The following is a 19,755-nucleotide window of genomic DNA, read 5'->3' as shown; positions in this document are numbered from 1 at the left end:
GTAACGGTGTGGAATCATGAGGACTTTACAGAGTGAGTGGTGATTCACAGTCATGGGTATGTTTTAGAAGGAGAAGGAAAGTTGAAGGAGAATCATAGCATCACAGGATTGTTTAGATTGGAAAAGACCTTTAAGATTGAGTCCAACCATAAACCTAACACTGCAAGAAGGATCTTGTCATAAACATATCCCGCTGTTCTTGTGTAAGGGTAAATCTTCAAAGGGTAGATGAAGTCTTCTGATGACAGAAGTTTTTGAAAATTTCTATTTGATCTTTTGGTGCATTTTTGGAGCTGCACTTCTTCAGCCTTCCCCACCCCTTAAAAAACTGAAGGATGCTGAGAATGGGGATGTTGTGAAGCTAACCAATCTTTGTTTCTGAGGGTTTGGATGCTACTCCAGCATAATTTGACAACAGCACCTTTCAATCTTCTTGACGACAGCATCTGAAACTGTTCTTTGATGGCATTTGGCACTGTACCAGATTTCTACACATAGCATTTTCCTGCAGCATGCTGGGAACGTGGTTAGAAACTTCTGCTATCCAGTGATGTATCTGGGTGTCTGCATTAGTATTTTGTGTGGTGGGTGCTGTCAACCACATTATGTGATATGACTGCTTTCTGTAGGTTATCTTGGGAGCAGTGTAAGCATTGCAAGCTTTACAGAGGAAAAGTTCAACACTCATCATGTGGGATCTGCCTGGCAGATATGCTTGGTGGTGGCCTGGTGGAGCAGGATATTGATTATTGTGAATTCCGTGGAGAGTAACCAAACTGGCTGGTCCAAAATTTTTCCATAATTGTTGTCTACTAAAATTTATATCTTTTAGTGGAAGGCTTAGAGGACATTGGTTCCTATGTAGAGTCTGAAAGATAGGGGAAAGGAACAGATTTAGTAGCTACTGTGTAGTAATTGTTCCTTAGATTTTCTTTTATGCAAGTATTGTATTACATTAGGAAAACCAGATCAGATTATACTTGTGCATAAAAAACCCAGTTAAATCTTCTAAACAATGGAAACCTGGGCATAATTTATTCTGGTTTTTTTGTTTGTTTTATGTTGTGGTTGGTTTTTTTGGTGGTTGTTGTTTTGTGGGAGTGTTGTTGGTTTGTTTTTTTTTTTTTTTTTTGTGTGTGTGTGTGTGTGTGTGTGTGTGTGTGTGTTTTCTCCCAGGTGTTATAGATTGCCTGGGTAATAGTACCTGGAACTCTGCCAGCATCAAATATAAACTACACATTCCTTTTAACTGGCAAATTTTTAAAGATTTACAAACTTGTTAGATGACAGCTAGCAGAATTTTCAACAAATGCATTCTATTTTGAATTCTTTCTGCTGCATGAAATTAACTTGAAAGGAATTCAGAAAGAAACATTTTCATCGTATTTAATTCCTGGAATACTCTAGCTGGCGGTTACTCTGTTCAGTTTATTCCCTGCTTTATATTCTAATAGGCTGTATGGTCTTTCTGACTTTAAAGAGCAAACTTCAAGGGGAAAAGTTGCTTAAAAAGGTATGGTTGTAGAGGTGCTCAAGATTATGAGCTTGCGGGAAGCTTCAATACTTCTTTATCCTTGTCAAAATAAATGAAATAGAATGCAGAAAAGCCTTAATGGGCATTTAAGTGGAGTACTAAACTGAAAGATATAAGCAATGCAATGTAAAACTTACAAAAATTATTGATTTAAGTGATTGTTGATCCTGTCACCTTTGACATGTTCCATTTCTTCATGATCTTTTTAATGCCAAATATGAAAACAAGCCACAAACCAGTCTGTCAGCAATGAGTGCTTGCTGAATAAAATGTACAAGAAGAGACATGTATGAAAACCCATTAATGATGGTAAATTCCTTCACAGGATGTTAAAAGGTTAAATGCTTGTGCATGCAGCAATGCGTAAGGTCAGTGGCTTGTGAAGGGCAGAAGTTAGGGCTTTGATATGAGTCCTTTCACTCACTCCCTTTTCAGCTCAGTACTGCCCTCCTATTCAAGTGGACCCAGTACAAATGGAACATGATGGAAAATACAATATAAGGATAATGGGTACCAAAACTAGGCCGCCTTATCATATTTTATGTACTGTTCCAGTGTTGCTATCAAAACTTCATTTTTTGAACAAACCCAGGTTGTTTTCTGTCTTATAAATCAGGTTCTTTTTCCAAGCAAAGCTGTCACTCTTACAGTAATAAAGTTCATGTAAAGTGGTGAAATCTGAAACTTTTAATATTGATAAAGAAAGTTCAGGTTTGCTTTTATTTTGAGATGATAAAATTACTGTCCTCTTCAGTCTGTAAACTGGCTCTGCAGACTGATGTTACCAACACGCATACTGACTCAGTTGCAATCCCTCCAGTTCCTAACGCAAAGATACGATTCCTCTGTAATCTTAGCGTTCCCAAATTCATATGCTTAAGATGATTTGAGTGTTTTAGCCCGTTGGCACCCGCACTAACCATCTTGTACTTGGCTGATTGTTTCCCATTACCTCCAAGTCATGTGGGTCCTTGCCTAGAAGCTACGCCAAAGTAGTTGAGGGATGTGACTATCGTGTTGTGCAGAGCCAGGCTCCAGAGGACAGTGCAGGGTGCTGAGGGACACAATCCAACCATTCTTCAAGGAAAATCCCACTTGTGCACTGAACCTGCTTGGAGACTGGAGCTTGCTCAGTGTCAAGCTGTGAAACCTAGGCTACCAAAAGATCATGTGAAAAAATGTTTGTTGTTGTCAAAACTTTCACAAAGAAGCTTCAGTGCATGACGGTGTCTGTCTCCTATGCTCATTGTAATAATTTTCAAGGTTCCTAATTTCTGGGAACAAGTAGGTCTTTTGTTTTGTCATATATGTCAAGATGCTAATGTTGCCTTACGAAAACCTCTGTTTTTCTTGTTCTTAATTAGGAAAAACCCAATTTCAGTGACTCTGTTTTTTAAGTTAGCCATCAATTAAATAACAAAATATTTTTCTTTCTAGTGCTTGTTCTTAGACGTGAGAGAGCTTGGAAAGCTGGAGATGGCTATTAATCTTTTCTGTTATTTGCGAAAGACACTGTAGCTCCGCTTCCCCTCTGTCCCCCTCCCACTCCCCTCAATTTGATCTTTTTCTGTAGAACTAGGCGATGGTGTTTTCATTTTATTTTTTGGGGCTGGAGTGCTGATGCTGTTCTTTGAGACTTAGCAAATAGATGTGTTGTGCTGACTGCAGCATTTCTCTTTAGATCACATCCCTTCATTTCTATGGAAAAATGTGTTTTGTATGGAAAGATATTTGTCTGATACTTTCAAGGCCTCTGTCCCTTTACTGTACTTTTTAGCTGCTCCTTGTTTTTTAGTGTATCTTTTGGGTTACTGATCAAAAGAATCATGGAAAGTACTACATCAACACTTGAAAGAAGAAGGTAAAGTGACGGGTTGTAGATTTGGGGTTGTTTTGGGGTGGTTTTTTTGATAGTATTCAAATTGGCAAAGCTCCAGTTTAAAGCCTATACTCTCTGGCACCGAGTCCACAGGAGTGTCCTTGAACGGGCTGGTGCGACTTGTCTAGTATAAACTATACTAGTCAGCTTTCTCAAAGTGAAGCAAAATGTTTATGGCAGCCTGCTGAGAGGACACTTTCAAATCCTATTAAGATCTTATGGCACAGTACTGCTGGCCGCCTGCATAAAAATTTGACGGGACAGCTCAGTTTATTATTTTCTGGGGATTAGTATTGTGTGCCTGATTATTTAATGTAAGTGATAAATGCACTCAGAAAACCTATGGTATTTTTCAAATAGTTGAGCTTAGACTTTGCAAGGCTAGGATTATGCTGATGTGATAGCTGAAGATGCTCTGGTCATCAATGGAATTCAGGAAAACTTCAGAATAGTAATTCATGTTGTCTTGAGTTGCCCCAACTATCCCTGTAGTGCACATGGTTGCTTTTAAACTTTTCTCTGCTTTACTTTTCTTTTGGTTTAGATAACCTCCCCACTCTGGGTGCTAAAGAGGTAAGTCAGGGATCAGAAATGGTATGAAAAATTTATATATGAACACTTTTAGTATCATGGACAGATATTCATAAAGATAGGGAATGGAGAGGGTGTTGGTTGAGGTGGTCTTAACTACATGTCGGATGCATCCAGAACGGTGAGCCTGAAAAACCTGTGTGCAGCTCCAGCCTACGCCTGTCTGAGCTGGATCCTTGTAGATCACATGGTTGGTGACCGCACTACGATTTCCCAGCCAGCTAACAATCTGTTTGTGCGTATACCTAAAAGCACTTTGTTCCCATTATTTTTTGGCAGCTCATGTCTAAGATCTGTCTCCTTGAAGATATTTGCTCTGTTCAGTTTTATCTGTTAAGCAGATCTAACACATCAGCACCTACCCAAACATGATCATCTCAGCTATTTCAGTACACCACCAAGAGAGCAGTGGGACTAGTGCCTCACCCTAACAGCAGGTGGTAACACTCCAAGCAATTACTAAAGATGTGGGAGATATGCTATGCTGGAGATGGGTTAAAACTTACTCCTTGGCACAGTCTTTGTGTGATAACGTTAGGAAATCAGAAGGAGCCTTCTGAGTATTTGACTTGGGGAAATTGTTGCAGCCATAATTTCAACAGAAAGATGAGAGCAAGAGTGGCACCCCCCCTGCCCTCATCATATTGGCTTGAACATCCTCCCGAGAGTCACTGGATACCCTTAGTACCAGGTTGTGCCTGTAATAAGTCCTAGCTGTTGAAATAATTTTTTTCCTTTCCTACTGAGCTGTTTTGAGGTTTTGTCCTTGCTCACGTAGTACAGGGATCTGTAGTATGCACATTTTCTAGAACTGGTCATTCACCTAAATGTATTCAGGATGAGGTACCTTCACCATTCTTCCACTGGCGCACATCCTGAATCTTTTGTATGGAGAGCAAACCTACGTATTAGAAAAGCTTTGATGCTGATAGAGAGGCTAACATCAGCTCATGATGGAGTTGGCATTTAGTTTGGGTTGTCACTGCATTAGCTGTTCATGCCTTCTCAAGTGCGTTGTAATCAAAACCTCCTTGATTAAAGCTGCTGCTGCAGAAAAAAAATTATTCAGCGGCAAAAGAATGATTTGTTCTTACTCCTTGGACAGTACTGTGCACAATCTCCCAGTTGGGTAAGGTATGCTTTGGTTGGATGAGGTCGTTTTGCACTGCTAGTGCTTTTGCATTCTCACATTTGAACCAAGCACAGAGCAAGTCCAACATTTTTGACATAGTTGCTGTTATCAGTTTAAAACTGACTAGCATTTAGGTTTCTTCTTTATGAAAGGCATTATAAAAGCTGAGTTGCTGCTATTAATAACAGATGCGATCTAGCTCTGGCACATTTCAGAGATTCGGTTCACTAATCCATTACATTGCACTCTCTTATTTTGTATTATTCTGCAAGTGGAAGAATACAGTGCAAGGTGCACTTCATGTTATGTTTGCTTAAATAGAAGGAACTTAACCTGAAAGAATTTTACGTGTATAAAAGTATCTGGTAGGATATATAGGGCTATATAGAAAAATACAGTGAGAGAAATACATATCACTTGTATTTGCACAGCAGAGCCTGAAATAAAGATTAAGATGGCATTGTTCTAGGTGTTGTACAAACATGGTGTGACATTCTCCTACCCCAAGGGACTGTGGCGTTGACAAGGGAGAATATGCTGAGATGTGGACATTAGGACAGTGTGCAGAGAAAGTGAATTCAAAGCAGTGGTGGGACTTCAGACTCTCACAGACAGTCGCCATATGACTTGTGGCTGCGACAACTTGCAGTTTTGGTGTTCCAGTTCTTAAGTCCCATTTCAGGTTCCTTGGTGGTCTTTATAATCTGGGACTTTATTTTTGTTAATGTATAGGGTCAGTACATGTTAGATTTCCCACATGCTATGATTAACCTCTTCTTTGGAGGACCAGAGAATGGGAAGAACATCTATTAAACCATCTGTAATGCATATGCTTCAAATAAAAAGGATGTTAGGTTTTTTTAAGGAATATCATCACCAGGGGAAATGTCATTTCCATTTGGCAAAAGTAATTATCTTATTTTGAAAAAATAAGAGTATAACTGAGAACTGATTCCACACACACACACTTTGAAGGCCTTTGCTGTACTTGCTCTTTACAAGAGCTCTAGAAGCAAATGGTCAATCTTGGCAAGATGGAGAACTTGTGAGGACAGACTCGTTTAGTGCTGATAAGGTGGCCTCCTGCATTTCTTGTTTTTCTTGTGAAGGATTCAAGAATGTATTGGGTAGGTAGATGGAGAAGACTATTTTTGCTTTTCACTTGAAATTCTTAAGTGGACTGTTTATGTCATATTAAAATGTCCTTTCAAACCATAATCAAAGATAGGAATGTTTTATTCATAGCTGGGACATAATTTAAGGCCAAAAAGAACCATTATGGTAATCTTCTCTAACCTCCTTAATAATAACTATTTGCTGTTGTGGAATGAAAAAAAAAAAAACCACCAAAAAACCAAGCTGTTGTTTCTTTTCAGAAAGATCATTATAAGCCAAACACATGTTAAACTAGTTATGAATGCTATGTGAAATACTTATCACAAAGCTGAAAACATGAATATGCTTTGTCCTGGTCTTCATTACAAAAAATATTTTAGGTGATTCTTGCCTTTTATTTAAGATTTCATCAGAATTGTGTATAAAATTGTCAAAGAAAGGGGGGAGAGGGAAGCAGGAGAGGACTCGACATTTTCAGTTCCTTTTTGCTGCTACTGTTTTAAGCTTTTTGAAACATCAGGTTCTATAAGAAGGTAAAGGTTGTGCACCCACTTGGGCCAAAAAGAGAAGAATGAGGTTTGTGTGATATGAACTGATGCCGAATCATACACACTGGCTGTTGTAGCTCATTCTAAACACTGTACAGAAGTGTATTTCTCTGAGGAATTGTATTTTTAACTTGCAAAATGTTGAAGATTTCTGCTACTAAATGCTTGTTATAAAATGGATCTGTTGATACATAATTTTAATTGGGAAAATGTTAAAAAAACAAAGTCCATCCAAAATTCTTAATGCCTTCCCCTATAACTGCAGGTTTATACAGTATCACTTACAATGGAATGTGTATTCCATAATAACACAGAAAGTGCATTAAAGATAACTCTTAAGTGTATCATGTGGACAAAGTGTCAAGTAGCATAGATTAAATTTACATGCATGCAGTAAAGTGTACGAAGTAATGCAGTGTCACTATAATTTTATATATATAAAATTACAGTAAAGATTTATTCTAGACCACCATCTTCTCTTACAATGTTTTCAGCGAGCTGATTTTCGTTAAGGTAGGGTTTTTGGCTAAGTCTTCTGAATCTGAGGAATACAATATGTTATTTCTTGTCATCCATATAAACCGCTTAACTTTTAGCATGCCTTCAAATGGCTGTTTTCTGACAACACAATAAAGGCACATTTGTTCGTTTTCCACAAGATCTGGAGATAGGAGTTGCATCTGTGGGCAGAAAATCTCAAGTGTAAATGTAACAAGAAAATATGAGGTTTTCTTGGTTATCTCAAGATGTGGTGCCAAAGAAATATTTCCCTGTGAAGTTGATATCTAGGTGAAAGGTCAGTGGTGTCCATACTAGGGACTGTATTTCATGAAAATTAATTGAACAGTTCCTTTTCAGATGCAAATCCTCATTTAGCAGTGTCACCCATGGTAGGAAATTGTACGTGGTTAGGGTTACTATCAGTTCTTTTTTTTCTTTTTTCTTTTTTTTTTTTTTTTCCCTCCCTCTCCTGTCCACACCCTCTTTTTCCTGGAACCCTGTTCAAGCAGATTTATGGTTGAATAAATCTGAATAATGAATTGAAAAATGAATATATAGAAATTGGTTATTTTAGAATTCTTGTCAAAGGAAGGAGCCAAACTATTATTTCTGTGGAGATAGCCAGAAAGCTGCCAGGCTTGTCAGGCAGTGGTGGCCAATGTGAGGATAAGAGGGTCAGCAGAAGGCTGTTGTTTATGTGGAGCAGCAATAGGGAGCAGAAAGTACCTCTGGAAAGTCTGATTTGAGCGGTACACTGGGGAATGGGGAGAGGCGTAAGAGAGCCCTATGTTTAGGGATGGGTAAACTGTGTGTTGTAACCTGATTGACAGTGAAGTTTCCATTTTCCAACCCTTTATTTTTACCTCAGCAAAGTCCAGTCCCTATGTATTGTTCCTTCAGTTCTTTGAGTTTTCCCTTTCAGGTGGATTGATGATGGGTTTCATATACCCCTTCTTGGAAACCATGGTTCTGAACAGTGTTCCCAGGCTCTGCCAGGTACCAGGCCACCCATCACCCTCCACCTACCAGAGCTCACCATGGAACTGGTGAGAGGGGGAAGATGTGGTGGTGCGAGCTCGTTAGTTGTAGCAGTTGTCACAGATGGCAGTGGAACGGTTGGGAACACAGAGGGATTAGACTCTTTCCACCAAACTTTCAAAATCCTGCTTTTTACAGAAGGGGAAGAAAAAGTTACAATAGTGTGATCTAGGTCAGAAAATCACAGATAATGTGAGCATAAAGAAAAAGAAATCTAGGAGTCATCACTCTGCTTAGAGGACCAGAAACAGGGGAACACCACGGAGACACTATGGGAAGGACTGATATATTTGGATCCCAGTTAAGGAGTGATTTGTCTTGATAGTCTAAGAATTGGTTGTATTACGTTGTCTTAGAACCACATTTTCAGATCCAAGCAAGCAGTCTTTCATCCTACTTTCATTCAGTTTGTTGTAAGGATGTCTCTTGAAAGGTGGCTCAAAAAGTGTCCCTTTTTTCCTACTGATGGTTTCAGCTTTCTCTTTTTTTTATGAAGGCCTACCTGGTCCTTAGTTGGCCTGCATTTGTGTATGCAGTTACCTCGGCCAAAGGTAGATCCCTGGCAGCCTTCAAATCCCCTCTTTCCTGGGTTGTCTTTGGTGAAGTTATTGAAGTCCTGATGACTGTGAGCCTGACCTGAAGCCTCTTGCAATAGTGTGGGTTGGTAGGCTTGGGATCAGTATCCTTGAAATATCAGTTTAAAACCTCTTAGACTGGCTTATCTCCTAACTGTAACTCTATGATCTAAAACAAAGTTGTATGTCTAGGTTTAATTATGCTAAATGCATTTTCTAATAAATCATATAGATATAAGGTCAAATGATTTAACTTAAGATATAACTCAAATGAAATCCCAGGTTAAAACGCAGTGTAAATGGATCCACCAGCCTTAATTCTGCTCTTTGGTGGCAACAGAAAGAGCCACAGTGTGCTTGACATACAAGTGCTGTGATCCTTTAAAGAACTTGCAAGCAAAGGTGTGCAGTAAAACCTTCACCCTATAATCCTTATGTATGGGTGTCTGTGGAAAGGGTAGCTTCTGGGATCGTTTCACTCACCCAAACAGCATCATCTGCCAGCATTCATGACAGTAAGCATCAACTGGTATACGCAGCACAGAACATATTTTAAAAACCCCCACATTAAACAGTAAGTAGTTTAGTACATCATCTTACCTATGTCTATCTCTTCAGCTGTTCTCCAGACTGAAATTAATTTTCTTTTCACTGTCGTCCCAAGATTTATTTTGTGGGTATGTATTTGTGTATGTGAGGACACAGTTTAAGAAAACATTTCCCCTGCTGGAAGTTAAACTGTTGAATACTTTCAAAGTGTATAGTCAAGTGTCTGAAAAGCAGAGTGATTTGTTTTGACTTATTTATTAGAGAAATTGATGGAATGCAAGTGAAGCATTTTAGCTTAAGCAGTTTCTTTATCACTGAAATGTGAATGAAGTACAACTTGTTGCACTTGAATTCTGCATCCAGGTGTTAACTAGAATTGGAATTGGCCTTTATCATGCTGTTTTGATAATATTAATGGAGAGCAGAGGGAATGGATTAAAATTTTGTTGATCTGTTTTTTTCCTGTGAAGATTCTGTGGATTTCTGACCAGCTTCACTACTGCAGCAATATTTTGAGGCATTGCCATAGTATTTGAGAATATGCCTTGGTCTAGAAAACAAGTAAAGATTAACTCACTGGCATCAAGTTAGTCAGGAACTGAGCTACAAGGTCCATGCAAGATTTAGCATCCTTGGTATTTGTGTTTCTAATGGCTAAAGTGATATAGCCCAAGAAGCAGAAGAAATACAGCAGCGTAAAGCAGAGGGAGGAACGGAATGGAGAGCACGGTGCGCTGCTGGTACTTTCTTTGGAAAATTATTTGCATGGGCTGTAAAACAGTTTGGTTAGATAAGAAACTAAACAGACTGCTGAGAGATCTATGCAGCAGTAAAATTCATTAGAATCTTTCCTGGAAAGATTGGAAACACAGGACAAACAGGGATCTGAAGAACTATTGAGTAAAGTTCCCTGCCATCTCAGGCTCTGTCACTTAATCCTTTCTAATCCCATAATTAGTTTTCTTTTGTATTTAGAGGTTTCATTTTTCCACTAATTTGCTTAATTCATTGTTTGTCTCCCTGTTCCTAACAGGTTTATTAACATCTTTTTAATGTCGTAGGTACATTTTGGTTGTAACTGGCATTGAGCCATGGGGGTTTATCCTTGAAGATCTACAGTTAATTTTTATTCAGTATTTTTATTTCTGTAGCTTAGCAGTCATTGCTAGGAAGAATATAGAGAAGGATTCTAGCATCAGATGGAAAAAGTGATTCAAATAGTAGTTCTTTGTGCTCTGTAAGTTCTATATATTATGAATCAATTCAGTTTATGATTTGCTGAATTGCTTTAGAGAAAATGTAAATTCATAGTATTTTCTTTTGATACTTAAAAGCTTCTATATTATGTTTATCAGTTCCTGCTTCATCACTATCACAAAGTTGCATGTGCTTTCCAAACTATTTTATTCTGTCGGCTGTCATTTTAAGGCTACCTAACCACAAAGCTATGATGTGTAAGACAATCTAGAAAATCTTCTTTCTGTTTTTCTACTTAGCAGAAATAATTGGCCCTTGATAAGAAGTGCTGCAGTCACACCCACAGCAGTGTAGGAAAGGAAGCTGCCTGCAGCAGAAGATGAAGCAAAGCAATCTGTGACTACGGTTTGTCCTTTTGTCCTGGGTCAGGGATGCTGCCAGGACTGGAATCACAGATACGGTTTCCCCGGCCGTGCTGCTGTGGAGCAACGTTTGTGACACCGTTTCCACTTGCGGTTACTATTTGGCCAGCAAAGATAATTTCCATTTTTTGCTACTTGAAACTTAAAATTGCTTCCTGGCTGCTTTTCTATGCAGCCTTGCTCTGATTTTAATATTGTAGTGAATTCAGAGTATGAGCAGAAAAATATCCCTGTTAAAAGCTCTTTTATCTTTTTTCAGTTTTTTGTTCTTCAGTCAGTGAACAAAGGGGCACTGATTATTTGATGGTGGTTGATGACTGCTAGGATGACTTTCAAAAGGAACAAAATATCACAGGGAAGTGTCCACCAGCAAGAAAAGAAAGGAAAGCAGCAAACAGTGAGGCTGACGCAGGGTTCAGAAGGGTAAACCATAATCTGAACTGGCTGAGGCAAGGTCAGATGTCTCTGCTTAGCAATGTCCTAATTAGTAAAGTTACTGATGAACTATGAGAGCAATACTGCCAGTCTGATGTTAATCACATGAACCTAACTTACTTAATTGGATTGTGTTTTGCCACTTTGCAAATCCTAATTATACAAAGAGGCTATTTAGCAGCAAGCATGCTTTAACTCTAGAAAGGATTTTTTTCTGTCATACTGTTCTTCATTAAAATAAGTCTCTTTCAAGAAGCATGCTTCTGCTTAAGTTAAATGGCTTAAATGAGGACGGCTATTGGGATTTTTTTTTATCTTCAATCAATATTTACTGGTAAAATCTGGCCAGTGGAGTGTTTCTACAGTTTCTAAAGAGGTGAGATGTAAATGGAAGAATGTTGTCACAAGGTAATGGTCTCCTGCCAGTTCAGAAAAACCAAGGCAGAGCAAAGTTATTGATTACAAAGCGGGGAGAGATTGATTGTATGACAGTGTTTTCTTACAATGAAGTTGTGAGATTCTCTTCATTTCTGTTAGTTCAAATGAATAATACCGATTTATCCATTTTGTTAAGGAGGTGTTTGTGCAGAAGTGATTACTGCACGATTACTATTTGTATTCTCTTTGGGCTATAAACCAGACTGATTTGTGTTTGTAAAGGTAGAGGACCTAAGACTTTCCATTCCCACTCTGTCATTCAGCAAATGAGGCAACCTCCTCCATAAGGTTGTGTTAAGAAATATATTATCATCTGTCTCTTCAGGTTGTGTGTTTCTGTTGCATTTAAGCATCTGAGAAAGTTCCTGAGCTGGCTTTCTCACTTCCTTTTTTTATCCATTTGTGTATCTTGACTTCTAGTTTCTGGTCATCCTGCCCAGCATCTCTTACACGCTAACCAACCCAGGGACAGGCTGTGAACTTTTTCTTCTTGATGGTGAACAAAGCAGTGTGGAGGGTATTCCCAGTGTCTGCTGTAGAGAGGAGATTACCTTCCTGACAGCCAGTGTGAAATCTCGTCTTCCAAATAACTGCAGTTTGTTCAGATAGGTGTCCCGCCTGATTGCTGCTGCCTGTGGGGTGGCTGAGCTGGAGCTGTCCTTCCCATCTTCTATTCCTTTTTACATTTTCATTTGTTCACGCTGAGAAGGTTTGATCCTAAATGTTTGGGTTTGTAGGGTGGACTGACTAAAAGCTGCAAGTATTGGCATAAACTGGCTCCCACTGAAACCAGTGATGAAGCTCCCCTGATGGCACTGGTGTGAACAGTTAAACTGCTTAGTATTAAATGCTAGTGTAGCTTCTCCCACAGACACTTTTCTAGTGACTACCTTGTGCAGTGTACCAGCAGCTACCGTGAAGAACTATGGGCATGTATGCCTAGTGCTGAACAAGAACTAATGAGTTCAGCTCATCAACACCATTTCACTGTCTTCATATGATTTTAAGGAAGCCTCTGTGTGGCTCTTGCTGTGTCTGTCATTTGGTGCACCAAGTCACTTGGGACTTGCCTGGATGTTTGTAATGCAATACAGTGTGAACTTGCCCCAGAAAGCTAGGTTTCACCACTTCATACCTGCTTGTTTCTGGATGGCAACTGTATGTTTATTTCCACAAAAAACAAATGCCTTTTTCTCTTTTCCAGAAAAAAAAGAAAAAGACAAAAAAAAAAAAAAAAGACAGCTGCCATAGACAGCAGCTATGATAGGCTTCTTTTCTTCTCTGTAGTATCCAAATATATTTTTTCGTACACTAACCCCAGAATTCCACTCTTAGATCTACAAAGAGGACTTTAGTGGATTGTGAATATTTATGAAAGAAAACCAGCAACAGTCAGCAGGTGGAGAGCCACAGAAACACTTCTGTTTCACTCCTGTTTGGTCAACACGCTGCTTTTTTTCTTCCAAAAGAAAAAAATATTCTATGTGTTCAAAAAGTTTCTCTTGTATTTTAAAACAAAATTGTTAAAAACATAATCTGAGGGTTTTTCCAGAACAAGTATTGGTAGAGTTCTGCATAAAACCAATACAAGTTCATGAAACAAACAATAATTTCAAGAATTGCAGCAGTTCCTTTATTAATAGTTTAACTTCACTGTTTCATCATTTTTGAAGAAGGTCCAAAATGCTGCTTTTCAGTGTGGTGGTTATTCTGTAAAGAAAGCGGCCCCATACACACTTGCCTGATGTTTCTTCAGTTCTTTGCTGTGGTCCGTGCCTGCTGAGCTGCTTCTAGTGGTATTTTTCATCCTTTTGCTGCTCGAGTTCTGTAGCCTTAGATGTCTACCTAACTGTACCCTCCCAGTACCTTAGGCTAAACCAAAACTGTAAGTAATCTAAGGAAGGAGGAAAAAACCCTGTAAATGGCAATCCCCAGTGCACTCTGAAATCTCTGCCTCTTTCCTGACCACGTGCATTGCCAGTCTGGCCAGGGAGTACCACTGCTCGTTCCTAGTCCACGTGCCTTGATTTCCTGTCCCCAAAACCTGAGCGAAGTGAGGCCACAGGAGAGCAGAAAAGCCTATTTGCTACAGTAAGCTATCCACATCTCGATGGATGGTTTTAGATGTTGCCTAGCTGTCTACTTCCCCAATTATATATGCCCTCAGTCCTCAGACAGCTGCTGGGCGCCTGTGTCTAATTGCATTTTCTTCTCTATAGGTACCTATCTTTCATTTTCATCACATACTACAGATCTAATCCAGTCCTTGATACTTCAAAAGGATTTCTCACTGAAGCATTTTGAAATGCCTTACAAAACTAGATGTGAGTAAGAGCCATGAGAGGTAATAGTGGAATGAGGTCAATGACTTTACACTTCCATTTCTCTTTTTTTCTTGTTATATTCGGCTTGCTATTTCTAGGGAAGGTTTCCTCAAAAACAATGTGTGGATTTTGGTCTCCAAGAATGAAGTGCAATAGAGCCAAGTGTTATCTCTCTGGGTAGATTACTCCATAGCTAAGGTTCTGCTTTTACAAATGATCTGTCATCAGATGATGATCATCTCCAGCTGTGGTATCTGAAATATATGGTGATGTATCTGAAATGCAGTGGATTAGCTGCTCTTGGGTTATTGATGAGCAAAAATACCAGAGTAACACCACCCCCCACCCCAAAATTCTCATGATAAAAGGAATTTAAGAAAAATATTTAAAATTTTTAAGATATATATTTGTATGTAACATTTTCATTGTAATACTGCTTAGAAGATGTTCTGGAATTTTGAGGACTGACCAGTATCAAGGATCTTGAAGTCCACATGTACCAGATGAGACCAGCCATGAATTCAGTGGGCAGGCTGGAGGGCAGCTACTGCTGCTGACACCATTTCCACTCTCAAGTTTAGTGCTGGGCTCGCTGCTAGAGATCCGTATAAGACAGGCCTTACTGATCCTTTAGGCTATGCCTTAAACTCTGGAGCAGCGGTGTGTTGAATGTAAGTACTATATCATAATTTGTTTAGCAGAGGGCAGCAAAAAAGTTAAACGCAGCACACTATATACATTTCTGCATTTATCTACCACATTGTGGGAAACAAGATATGAATCGAAAACAAAAAATTCAAGCAGCCTGAGAAAATAGCATCTTAACCTAAAAGTAAACACTCCTAAATAAAACTATAAATACTTCTGCATTTTCCAATACTGTGAGAGTATTGGAATTAATTTTTTAAAAAAATACAAATCTGTGTTGAAAACTACTGACAGGATCATAGGCTGTTCCTTCACTAGGTTAACGGCCTTTTTTCCCTACCCTCAAAGCAAACCGGCTCTTGAAAGCAATAAATAATTTATGGCAGAGAAGCTGTAATCATAGTAACATTTTTGCCTTGTTAGTGGAGAAAAGGTAACTTATATGTTGAGAGAAATGGGCACCTACATAACAGAAATAACCAGTACCTTGGGAAGTGATGTAAATAGACCAGATGCCACGTAGCGAGCATAAGAATAAGCAGCTCAAAATTTGAGGAACAGAAATAAATACGACCCTCATCCTAGCAGGCTTCTGGATGCAGGTGTAACTTAATTCTTGTGAACATGTATGTGTAGCAGTGCTTGCCTGGGCAGGGTCTGGGTTTGCAGTGCCTCCAGGGTGAAGTAATTGCTGTTCTGTGTATGGTGATGCCTAGAGACCACAGCCAGAGCCATGGGCTCTCTGTAGGTGGGGTGGTAAAACACAAGCTGTAAAAGACAGTCCGAGCTGGAGTGCTTTGTTGTTTTCATCTCTTGAATGAATTCACTAAAATAGGTTGACTTACAGAAGACAGAGGGTCATGAGACACCTAGGGTCAGGTCAGCAGGGGTAGGGACAGGGTTTGCAGTAGCAATTGGAACAAGCAAAGCAGTGGGATATATTAGTGACACAGAATAACGCAGGAAATATTTAATTGGCATTATCTAAACATAATGTATCTTTCTTCTAACCTAGAATGCTACGTTCAGTTCCAGTTGCATTATGGCAGAAAGACATGGCAGAAATAGAAGACATTCAGAGGCCAATGGAAATTACTAGAGCCAGAGGGGCTACCAAGCAAAAAGGTATGTGTAAGACTTGCCTGACCTAGTTAAAGAAGGAGGACACAGTAAAAAGATGTTTGCAGTGTATGAAATATGAACTGGTATGGAGAAGCTCAATCAAATGCTCAGCTTTTACTCTTTCTCATAACAAAAGAACAAAGGGATATTGAAATTAAAAGCCAACAAATTTAAAACAGATAGAGAGAAACACATTTTCATGCAACATTTATTTAATCTATAGAAATTGCTGAGGCAGGATGATGCTATTGCCAATAGCTGAGTTAGGTAATAAAAATGACGAGACACACATGAAAAAGAGTTCAGTCACACAAGCCAGGAAAAAAGTTACATTATATGAGCAATTAATCAGGTTTCAAGGGAAAAAATAATGATCAACTGCTGGGTGCAGGAAGAAATGCCTAAGCTTTGAGTTCTTAAAGAAGCAAAACTTCTCTTAAATTGAGTACAATTTGGTTTAATTAAGGCCTGTGTGATTGGCTTAATCATTCGTCCCTCTCCCCGTGACTATAATTAGGAAAAGGTATATTTAAATAAATACCACTCGGTGCCTAAACATAGGATTTAGTGCTAAAATTTGTCTCTTTTGCTTCCATTCTTTGGGAAAATGTTCCTTTGAAAAAGTCGGCTAACATACCATAGTTACCCTGCCCTGTGATGTCCAAGCCAGTTTATGCTGATAGCTTTCACGGGGCCGTACTTTTACAGAACAGTTTTGGGCAAGGATCTGGGTATGAAGTCCTGCGTAGAGTCGTGCTAATAGATGAGGCTTCCTGCAGGAATTCAAAGCCACAGGGGTTGTATGGTAAGAAGAGAATATTTATTAGCATATTTTTGCTCCTGGGCTGCACAAGCTCTGTCATGTTGATATGATACCAACATTTTAATTAGAAAATTCCAGAATGGAGGCTTTTAGCAGTTATATGCTGTGGTATTATCCTTTTATTAATATAAAAAATGCATTTACAATTACCTACCCATGATGCAAAATCCAGTGAAATTACATTGGATGAATACAGACCTGCCTGCCTGCAATGTGTCATTAATAGCTAGTGTTAAAAATGATTTTGAAAGGAAAGCCACGGTATTCCAGTTTCTCACAGTACACTCAGAAATAAACCATTAAGTCAAAAAGACTCTGTCTCTTCTTGTCTCAGATCTACTTTGTATTACTCTGCCTAAAATTTGTTTAAAATGTAATTGCTTCATATAGTAAGCATTTTTGAAGCTACACTTACATTTGTAAACCATCTTTAAAGTTTTTAAGCATTTTTCTCATGAGGATGTCATGCAGGCTGTTTTGTATGCCATGATAGTCGGTAGTAATTTAGCTTTCTTCCTCTGAAAAGACTTTTCAGGACCTCATTTTGCAGACACTTGTGAAATGAATGGATATGAAAGCTGATGTGATTGTTTGTGTGTGAACATATCTCAAAGGTAAAATAATCGCCACTGGATTCTCTTTGTAAAACAAGAAGTCTCGCATCTGACAGGCTGCTTACTCGCATCTGATAACTGACAGTTTCTTCTCCCAGCTCAGCCATGTACCAAAGCCTTTATTATCCTGCTACTGCCTTGCAGGTCAGAGGCTGCAGAACAAATTATCGTGATAAATGTCAATAGTTAATTTAACTCCCATTAAAATTTTCTGTGTCGTAAACCTTAAATTAAAGACTAATGGCATCTCTTTTATTATTCTCCCTGGCAGTAAAAACAGTATTACATCTGGCTTCAGCTCACAGGGAAAGGATGAAGTGGCTTGGAAAACTGTGGCAAAAATATAGGAGCAGAGAGTGGTGGCCTACTGCTTTTCATGGTTACCTGATAGTCTGTCCAGCACTCTTGGCAAGAAGGCAGCTGATCCACTCTGCTGGATCCTGACCCTGCCTGGTGGCCAGCGACCTTGCAGCGTGGCTGGTCTCCTGTGGCTCAGGGAGCTGTGCAAGTAGTCAGACCTCTTGGAGCTGTTGGAAGTTCCTGAAGGTATCACTATTAATTGCAGTCAGCTATAAGGAACCACGTGGAAGTTTTCTCCCCTGCTACCACATTAAGAAGGAAAAGAGAACTAAATTTTTTATATATTTTTTTTGTTTTTAATGACATACATGAGCAGAATCGGCATCCCGTTTTGCAGATAACACAAAAACTCAAATTCATATTGGTGCCGCTTAACTCCTAGTGAGATTTTAACTCTGTTCACTGGGGCTGGACTGGAAATAATTTTAAAAATCATTTTAGCCATTTCTTTTGTGCAGTACCTGCCTCTGTTTCAAAGAATTATGTTTTCAAGTTCATTCCTTCCTTCAAAGAAAACTTGCTCTAAAAGGCTGCTCACCAAAACCTGTGTAGAATATAGACTAGAATGCTTGTGTAGAGGGATGAAATCTATAAACCAGTCCAAAACTAAGGGAGCTGGAGGACATTGATGTGGAACCTATTTTCCCAGTGACTCCTCTGATTTGGTGCTGTCCAGGTAACTATAGCAAATTTGGAGTTTCTGACAGAATGAAAGATGCTTTTCTCAGTTTAATAGGTAATGTCTTAAATCTTAATGTTGGAGTCTATCTGGTTTTATTGTTAGTCACTTAGAAAATATGAGTCTAAACATGTGAGCAAGACATTGTCTAATAATATGCGCTTATTTTTCACTAACAGTTTCAGTCCCAGTAGGCACATTGGAAAAGGCACAAGCCCATGATTCAGGCTGAAGTCATGAGGTATGACTGTGGTCACTTCCCTTCATTGGGAAAGTACTGTATGCTACTGGGAAGGCAAGCATAGAGCGGTGGACATCTGTGTGACGTGCCCTCCTACAAACTTATGCAGAGGCCAACAGTGCTGTTAGCAACGTCAGTCAGATCTTAGCGTTCTTGACTATAAACGTGTGAAAAACAACAACAGAAAAAGAAAAATGAAAAATCATGAGAATGAAGCATTTATGTAAGAGCACCAGAGGCATTCCCTTTCTCTGCAAATGGCAAACCCTGACCTGGCATTAGACATTACACTGAGGAGGCTGTGCTACACATCTCATTATGACATTGCACCTGTGCTGTCAAATCATCTTTTTGCCACTCATGTGGTCTGTAGTGGTGGTCAGCCATCATGCTTATGGATTCAAGGACAGAATGGCTGGTTTATGCAAGTGTTTTGCCATCGTCTCTTCATTGTGTCATTAGGTTAGGGATTAAGTATCTTGTGATTAAGGTTTCGAGAAGTTATATTCAGATACTGTTAACTCTTGATAGATGTAGATATTTTTGTTAAAAATTAACTGTCGTTCAAAACGAAATTTAAAGTTATCTGTTTTTTATATGTGAAAGTTACATTAGGATTGAATTTTTTTAGACATTAAAGGTTTTAGGTTACTTACATTGGCTTAAGGTCTGGTTGGTTAATTTTCTATTTTATTTTTCTGTCTGTCTTGAGAAATAAATATTAGGCATAGCTGAAATCTTCAGCTTTCTGTGTTTATGTCACACATTGCTAAGAACTTTGAGGATCCTTTGAATCTTTACTGAGTGTTTTAGAGTATAATAATTAAAAAAAAGCGGTTGAAAGCTAAACAACGTTCTGCTTTAATCCATTTGTCATTAGCCTTTAAAGTGAGTTTTACTTTTTACCAGGAAGGTAATTTTGATAGAACTATCATTCTGTACTTATAATCTATGAATTTTTTTTACAAATTTTGATTATCTCATTGAGG

The 19,755-nt window shown here is 38.8% G+C and overlaps 1 protein-coding gene across 3 annotated transcripts in view; it reads left to right on the top strand.

Moving 5' to 3' along the window:
• SLC7A11 (solute carrier family 7 member 11) overlaps positions 1–19,755 on the top strand; it is a 176,322-nt gene that overhangs the window by 48,851 nt on the left and 107,716 nt on the right. The window contains exons 2-3 of one of the 3 annotated variants that reach the window (XM_080403016.1): positions 14,175–14,279; positions 15,943–16,052. In XM_080403016.1, coding sequence (XP_080259142.1) covers positions 15,944–16,052 — 109 coding nt within the window. In that variant the 5' untranslated portion in view covers positions 14,175–14,279; position 15,943. Of the gene's footprint in view, positions 1–1,146; positions 14,280–15,942; positions 16,053–19,755 lie in introns of those variants that run through there. The other 2 variants (XM_080403014.1, XM_080403015.1) reach the window with 2 other exon arrangements.

The sequence above is a fragment of the Falco punctatus genome (assembly GCF_963210335.1).
Source record: "Falco punctatus genome assembly, chromosome: 1".
In the NCBI taxonomy this organism is placed as follows: domain Eukaryota; kingdom Metazoa; phylum Chordata; class Aves; order Falconiformes; family Falconidae; genus Falco; species Falco punctatus.
This window is presented reverse-complemented; position numbering and strand designations above follow the sequence as displayed.